We start from the raw sequence: 8030 nt of genomic DNA, 5'->3' as shown, positions 1-8030 counted from the left end.
CACGTAAAATATAAATTTTCTGTGCCTTCAATCAAAATGAAATATAACCCAGCAAACGTTCAATCCTAAATGCATTTTTATTCATTTATAGGAATTGCATATCTCTACGTCTTTCAATCTAAAAATAATATTAGCTTTTTCTGTGCAACAACATATACAAAACACACATTGTGAATACTGTTAAATTCAAAATTTTGAATAGGAAATGCAGTTTTTCAATCCAATTGCGTCCAATTGAATCTAATTGAATACAATTGAATTCAATTAAATCCAAAAAAAATTCGCTATTTAAAATACGCATTTGGATAGAAAAAATGGATAGAAAAAAATTTCAATCCATTTTAATCCATTCTCGTTTGCTGGGCGCACAATAAAAGGAACAGAGAACAGAGAATAAGAATTTCAACCTATCAGAAACTGTTCTACAATATATGATTTCTGAATTCAAGACGATAAAGCGTTAGGCATGCTTGCCGACCGAATGAGTATAATTGGTTTTTAAGCCGGTTCTACCGGTTAGTTGCAAGCCAATCGCAAGTTTGTTGCGGCAGCCAATATGAAGTGTTGATTTCAAAATGCAAGCTTCAGATTGGTTGTCTCGATAAATTTTACCTGTAGATCTAATCAATCATGTTTAATTATTTGGCGAGCAGATCTAGCCGCATTGTCGACTTGAACGTGCCCAATGTGATACGTTCATATCATTCTATAAAATTGATATTGGTGTCGCTAATGCATGAAAACTTCTAAAGCCTTGTGTCCATGATGCTAGAAATCGGTCCGAGATCTTGAACAGAGAAAAAAATCAAATCACATTTGATCACATGACCATTGCGATTGGTCAATTCTTTCTTCATCCGAAGTCTCGAGGTTTGTTCGCATACTCCAATATGCTCCTGTTACAGCTCTTTCTCTTATTAGAGTGAGTAGGAACATTGGCAGGAGCATGTTGGAGCATGCGATGCGAATAAACCGTCGGAACGATTTCTAGCATTGTGAATACAAGGTTTAAGCGTCACACGAAAAAGGCCGAGATAGTCTCTCAGAAGTTCAGGTTTATCGTGGTTGAACTAGAGTTTATTGTTTTTCCGTTGAATATATGGTATTTGTACCATAGTCAATATTGGTTTGCACAGCGCATCTATCGAGACAGGTTTGTCATATTTGTTGATTAATTGTAATTGATTTTTGGTAATCGACGATTCGTTTTCTCTTTCTTTCTTTTTAATTTGAAAACGCGGCAGTATCTCGATTATAATAATTATAATTACTTCAAATTTCTCTGGTGAAGTCTTGTATTAGTTGTACATCGTGTTATTTCACCTTTTGCTAACACCTAAACATTATTCAAATCCAACTTGTAAGTGCAATAAAGTTATTATTATTATATATTTATTTTAAGTGCAAAATAATCAACACGAAACAATACAGTTAGGTAGCAACTATCAAAAATGTTATCTGCAATCATCAAAGAACACCAGAGCAAACAAGCTGTGAGAAAAGAAAGACAAGGTAAAAAATATATAAATTATTTAATTCTGTGTTAAAGATTTTTATGATGATTTCTAAGTATAAAATTTGTGAAATGATTTAACAGAGCAAAAGCGGAAAGAAGCTGTTCAAGCTGCAAGCAATCTGACACAAGCCCTTGTTGATCACTTGAATGTTGGGTAAATAAAATTTTTGTTTATGATTTGATCTAATTTATAGATAGGCATGTATAAATGGTGGAATATATACCGGCGTCTCATGTATCTTAAGCCTGTGGCATATGATACTTGTTTTCTTACTGGAGTCCTAGCTAGATTAGAATCTTAGCATTGTACTGGCTGAATTAGAATCTTATCATTGTACTGACAGCATCATAGTCAATACAGTGGTAAGAATTTATTCTCTCTAATAATTTATAATAGCAAGAAAACAAGCATTGTATGCTGCTGGCTTTAATGATTAAAAAACAAATTTTATCATTTACATATATATAATATTACATATACAAATATATATGCATTATACATATATATGATTAATGTTTTATTGTTATCGTTATTATAGTGTAGCTCAAGCATATTTGAATCAAAAGAAGCTAGATGCTGAAGCAAAACAACTACAACACAGTGCAACTAATTTTGCTAAACAAACGCAATTATGGTTGAATTTGGTAGAATCTTTCTCAAGCTCTTTAAAAGAAATTGGAGATGCAGAAAATTGGGCACGCAGTATAGAAGGAGATATGAGAACTATAGCCACAGCTTTGGAATATTCATACAAAGGTATAAAGCTAATGAAATGTTATGTATAACTATATCTTTGTACAAAATGTAATATATTGCGTATTATTTTTTAGCCACGCAAGAAAATCAAAGTGTTGGTAATGTTTAAAGATATGTGATATATAGGACATTGTTTTTTCTAAATATAATATGGTTAGTGTCATGAGTAGTATGAAGATTTTTTTTAAAATAATTTCATGATATGAGTGATGATTTCATTTTGTTAAGATATAAAGTTAATGCGATTTAAGTTGTCAAAGAAAAAGCTGTTGTACATAGTTTTTTTAGAACTAAATTGTGGACATTAATTAAGTCTATTCTACAATGTGCTCTTTGTTTCCTGTTTGCTTTTTCCCACTTTTGCAACCGTTTTATCAAGAATTGCTTTTTTTGTTACATGTTTCCTGTTTCTTTCAAAGTTCAACTTTTATCTCGGGTGACATAAAATAAGAAACCGGATAAGAAGCAAAAAGCAAAATGTAAAAAATAGCAGAAAACAGAAAACAGAAAACAAAATAAAAAACACATTGTAGAATAGAATTTAATGCATCTTGTTTTAATTAAAAAGAATTATTGAATTATTAAAGAAGAGATATATATATTTTATTTAATTCAGAATATTTCTGTGTTTCGTTAATTTTACAATCTCGTATATTATATAATAAATAACTACTATTATAACATTATATTTGTACTAATATAATTTTCAGTTTTTTTTTGTTTAATATGAATAGCCATAAAGAAAAATCTAGAAAAATACATTATTTTAAAGTAAATTAGGGAAAATATATTCAATAATTTTTATGTAATTTATGTATTTTTTCCATTAATGTAGAATTATATTTATTTGATATCAAGATATTCCCTAATGTGTGCGCGCGCGCGCGCGCGCGTGTGTGTGTGTGTGTGTGTGTGTGTGTGTGTGTGTGTGTGTGTGTGTGTTAAATATACTTTTTTAATCTATTTTCCAGAGTTATGATACTTAATGAGTTAAAAGTTAAATAAAAGTTATAAATAATTTTTAACATCATGTAGTTACTTTTATACTTATTAACGTTATTTATGTAGTTACTTTTATATTTATTAACTTTATTAACTTTTTTTAAGTTAAAGTTTTTTTATCTTATTCTAAATGTCAATACTATTTTCTATAAAATCTTAAAGAAATAAAATCTTAGAGAATTAGAGAGAGTTTAAAAAAATAAATAATTGTTTGAAGGACACGATGCTTGTAGTGCTCAAAGATGAATTGGATTTACATTTAGGAAATGCTCTCAACAAGTGCGTTGAAATCGACAAAACGATTAGTATGTTTGTCCACAAGCAAGTGAATATAATTGGTTGTTATTTAAAGATCCAACCAATCGCATTCAATCGCTCGACGAGCATGCTAGCAATTTTTTTTCAGGCTTGAAAGCACCCATTGGACGAGTTCAAGACAGCAAAGCGGCTTGCCGAGCGAATGAGTATAATTTGGTTCTTATCTATAAATCCAATCAATCATGTTTAATTACTTGGCGAGCAAACCTAGTCGCTTTGTCGCGCCCATTGTGTTATACTATCTTTGTTTTACTAATAAAAGATAAAGAAAAAATAAACTATTTACATATAATTTTCAAAGAACTAACGGACATGGTTAGCATAAAGTGGAATACAAGACTTTACTTACATTTTTTTACATTTTACATTTCCTTTTGCTTTTATAACAAAATATGAAAATACCTATGTAAAAATATTAAAAATCAATTTTTTATTGTACAAGAAATATCTTTATTATTTCATATAATTTACAAATAAAAGAATGCATCCAAAGAATATGAGGCCTGTTTCCCCAATCCAGTTAGGGAGGGTTGAAATAGGCACTAAATATCTCTATGAATTTAAAAGGGTAAAAGTACATAAAAGGACAACGCAATTATTTATATGACAATATCAATGCTTGTTTGGCAACCAAGCCCGTCTTTGGTAAGGTTTTTTTTACGATCTTCAACAATCTCAAATGATCTAACCGAACTGTTTAACGAGATATAACACGTGTGCAGGAAATGCAGATATAGACTTAAAATCGGCTTAAATGCGTATAGAGTATAAATTACATACTGATAGATGGGACTAGCAATTGTGTAATATATTGTAAAACAAGTTATATAAACACAACTTGCAATAATTTAATTTGCAATATATTAATTTGCAATAATGTTACTATAAGCGGCGTTCACAGAAATCAGAACTAAATCACGTGGCTTTCCAAAAGTTTCATAGATCTATATCTATATTATGATGTGAATGTTTAGTTAAAGGCCTAGTTTAGGTCACAGTATAGAGCAGATCGCACGGTGTAAACGTGGCCAATGTGTAGTAGAAGCAAGTAGGAGTAGGCCTTGTTCTGCGAAGGCGGCGGCCGCGCGCGTCGATCGCGAACGGTCAGTCAGTCGGCTATTGACACATCGTCCCAATATGGCGATAAGGTGGAAAACGATGTTCTCGCGCAGCGTGCGTCGTGATCTCATTCCTGTGTAGTGAGAATTTTCCCAGGTAATTGTCTCATTATTCACGTATGTTACAAATGGTGGAGTCGCTCTGGCAGAACTTTTTATGTCTCTCTTCAGATCCTGTCCTGTCATTTCCGTTTTGTCTGATCTTGCCTGACGTATGCGTTTAGAAAAACAATATGTGACACGTTAAATTAATAAGATGACTGCGGAATGAGCAAAAGGATCTTTGACTGAACAAAAGGATCAATCATTATTCGAGTTTCTTTATGTGTTGTTTAAAGGGATAATCATAATTTCAGTTCAAAATCAACAATCTAGACATCATAAATTGACAGTTTTCTAATTTATTTTGTAAAATTCTATAGATTCCATGAAATGTAAATATATAAATCAGGTTTTAAATTCACTACCGTGTCTCCAGATTATACATACATTTATATCTTGTATTGCACTCGAATTAAAGTTGTAGTTATTATCAAATTATTTAAATTGATTTTGTTTGTTTATTCTGTTTATTCTGTTTATTAAGGAAGATTAATCTATTTTTTTTTTAAATTTTATATTAGTATATAGATAGATTAAGCAAAGATATATAGAAATAATTAAATGATAAATTTATTTCTTATCTTAGAAAAGAAATTCAACATAATGGACATTCTCAGATTCAGGAATCTGAACCTGATCAGAAATTTTTTCGAACAGTTTATTTATAGAACAGTTTATTTATAGAAAAATAATTGGTTTATTGACTAACATATATTTCTTCTTATTACATTTATTAAATTAGCATTATTGGAATTAATCAACACTGATTTGCTCCATTAGTTATCTATGTTGACTTTCATTATATGCTTATGGAGATTTTATAACATTTTTTTATTTTTAGGTTTAATTTGAAATCTGTCACTGGTAGCTATAACCATGGTATGAGCCTTACATCAGATGAAGTAGTGTTAGACAATAATTAACATTCTTAATTGCTGTACCTTTACTTGGATCTCTTTGAAAGATGCCAAGTTTACGGAAGAAAGTTGCCGGTTTCATGCGCCAATTGTCTATCAGCAACTTGGCCGGGGCTGTGGAAAGTATAGGCCTTGGGGAACAGACACTTCGAAGCCCGCAGTCATTAACTCAGGATTTTCCTGGTGGCTGTTTCATCACACGCTACCTCAATGGGTAAAAATAAGTCACACCTGAATATTTTCACATTTTTTTTACTTATTTATGATAATATGTTATTCTCTAATTAATATGTCTACATTAATCTTCTTAGACTAGAAACAAAACAAGAAGGACCACCAATTTTACACGGCCGAAATCCAGAAGAATTGCCAAGCAAACAAATCGATATTTTTCAAGAAAATGAGGAAATATTCGCAGCCTATACTGGTCCTGATAGTGGTCTTACAGCAGTCAATCTTCAACAGAAACATTTAAGTATTAGCGATACTGACATTGATTACATTGATATGTTAGATCAAAATGAGCAATATAGAAGTGGTAAGTCTAAAGCAAAGATATTACTGAAATAGATTTCGATTTGTTATAAAATAAAAATACAAAAATTTTCTTAGGATCAACAACATCAAATATAACAATTGCTGGAGTTACCGATTGGTTTAATCCTCACGAAAATGCATATGGAATTGCGACTACTTTGTATGAGAAAAATCCTACAAATGATACCAGCAATGGAGAACCAATAGCCGATTGTTTTGGTATTATAGCAAGACCAAACTCTGCCATACTGGCTCTTGCAGATGGAGTCAATTGGGGTAAAAACACAGATTTAAAACATATATGCTCAAACTATAAAAGGCAGAGATAAAAGTTGAAGCATAATAAAAGTTTTGTTTGATAGATGTATTTGTAACTTTCACATATATTCAATGAATACTCTTAAATTTTAAGTATTGAAATTTAATACTTAATTCTGATAGAAAATAACTGATAGAAAAATCTAATTTTTTTTCTTTATACTTATCTTTATGTTTAATCAAATTTGATTTTTTTCCTCTTTAATCTTTCTTTTATTTTAATTGCAAGAGATACTTATTAATTTGGATTTTCAGGTACAAAAGCGAGTATAGCAGCCAGATCTGCAGTCCACGGAAGTATAGAATATTTGAACCAGATTCTATTTTGTCCGTCTATTAATAGTGAAATGACAACGACAAAGGATATATTTATAGCGTTACTTCGATCATTCCATGCAGCACATTCGATGATTCTTCAAGAGCAAGGAATGCTTACTACCTTAACTGTATGCACCATCCTTCCACTGCCAAGTTCAAGTACTGATACAAATATATGCCAGAAAAAATATATTGCTTGTACCTGCAACGTTGGTGATAGTTTAGCTTATGTGTATTCAGGGTATGTATTTCTTGTTATGTATTTACAAATTGCAGTAGATAAGTTAGGATTATTTGATCATCGTTTCTTATGCAAAACAGGAAAACTGGAGTAAGAGAGATAACGCGAGGATCTCACGATATTCATTGTATGCGAGACATGCGAGATGCCTTAGGAGCTCTAGGCCCAGTAGATGGTTCTAATCCCGAATTGAACAACTTAACGTTGGCTATAACAGAGGTCGAGAGAGGCGACATAGTGTTTTTGACAAGTGATGGAATTTCAGATAATTTTGATCCTGTGGTTGGAAAATTTGCAGTTTTGCCCAATCACAGCAGTGGCGCTGATGCCACATTGAAAAGTCACGATGCGAGATTAAAAACTCGTCGAAGATCGACAGAAAATCTGCGACACACTGAGTCGAGTAATAGTAATGTAAATAGCAACAATCTGCCAGTTGTTGAAGCTTACCAAAGGCACGAACTTACCCTGCTCAGAATGGAGGATCTGTTGAGACGCGGAGTTTCTGGAGAAGGACCGCCATGCAACAGTGCCAAACATCTATGCGAACTTCTTTTGGACTTTGCGGTAACAAATATTTTATAAAAGAATTTATATATTTTATAAATATTTTATAAAAGAAATATTTTATAAAAATAGGTATATTTATAATAGGTATAGATTGCTCATTCCCTAATCTCGATATCTATGCTTCGTTAGAATGAATTGAACATATTAGTTCTCTTCAACTCGATACTCGTTAGAAAGAAAGAGTGAGTGGGAGAGAGAGAGAGAAAGAGAGAGAGAGAGAGAGAGAGAGAGAGAGAGAGAGAGAGAGAGATAGTAATTAATATAGTTAGTAATTAACAAGTAATTAAGTTAATTTACGTACGTTACGTTAAACTTA

At 31.5% G+C, this 8030-nt stretch overlaps 2 protein-coding genes across 2 annotated transcripts in view; both read left to right on the top strand.

The window, feature by feature from the left end:
- Nucleotides 1-1451: 1451 nt before the first annotated feature.
- Nucleotides 1452-2538, top strand: LOC105619391 (biogenesis of lysosome-related organelles complex 1 subunit 1). The gene is made up of 4 exons (XM_012200912.1): nt 1452-1512; nt 1598-1670; nt 2056-2273; nt 2348-2538. The coding sequence occupies exons 1-4, from the start codon at nt 1452-1454 to the stop codon at nt 2380-2382; spliced, it is 387 nt and encodes a 128-aa protein (XP_012056302.1). The 3' UTR covers nt 2383-2538.
- A 3239-nt stretch (nt 2539-5777) lies between these two features.
- The window catches only part of LOC105619390 (PP2C-like domain-containing protein CG9801), a 2962-nt gene continuing 709 nt past the window's right edge, over nt 5778-8030 (top strand). The window contains exons 1-5 of the mRNA XM_012200911.1: nt 5778-5944; nt 6042-6268; nt 6343-6543; nt 6841-7144; nt 7225-7711. Coding sequence (XP_012056301.1) covers nt 5778-5944; nt 6042-6268; nt 6343-6543; nt 6841-7144; nt 7225-7711 — 1386 coding nt within the window. The remainder of the gene's footprint in view (nt 5945-6041; nt 6269-6342; nt 6544-6840; nt 7145-7224; nt 7712-8030) is intronic.

This window comes from Atta cephalotes (assembly GCF_000143395.1).
Source record: "Atta cephalotes unplaced genomic scaffold scaffold00021, whole genome shotgun sequence".
Classification (NCBI taxonomy): Eukaryota; Metazoa; Arthropoda; class Insecta; order Hymenoptera; family Formicidae; genus Atta; species Atta cephalotes.
This window is presented reverse-complemented; position numbering and strand designations above follow the sequence as displayed.

What these genes read in the sequence shown, in the direction of transcription:
- LOC105619391 (XM_012200912.1), top strand. Translation starts at nt 1,452, where the DNA reads ATGTTATCTGCAATCATCAAAGAACACCAGAGCAAACAAGCTGTGAGA. An exon ending in TGTGAGAAAAGAAAGACAAG is followed by an intron (nt 1,513 to 1,597) that starts GTAAAAAATATA and finishes ATGATTTAACAG; the next exon opens with AGCAAAAGCGGAAAGAAGCT. An exon ending in TTTGGAATATTCATACAAAG is followed by an intron (nt 2,274 to 2,347) that starts GTATAAAGCTAA and finishes ATTATTTTTTAG; the next exon opens with CCACGCAAGAAAATCAAAGT.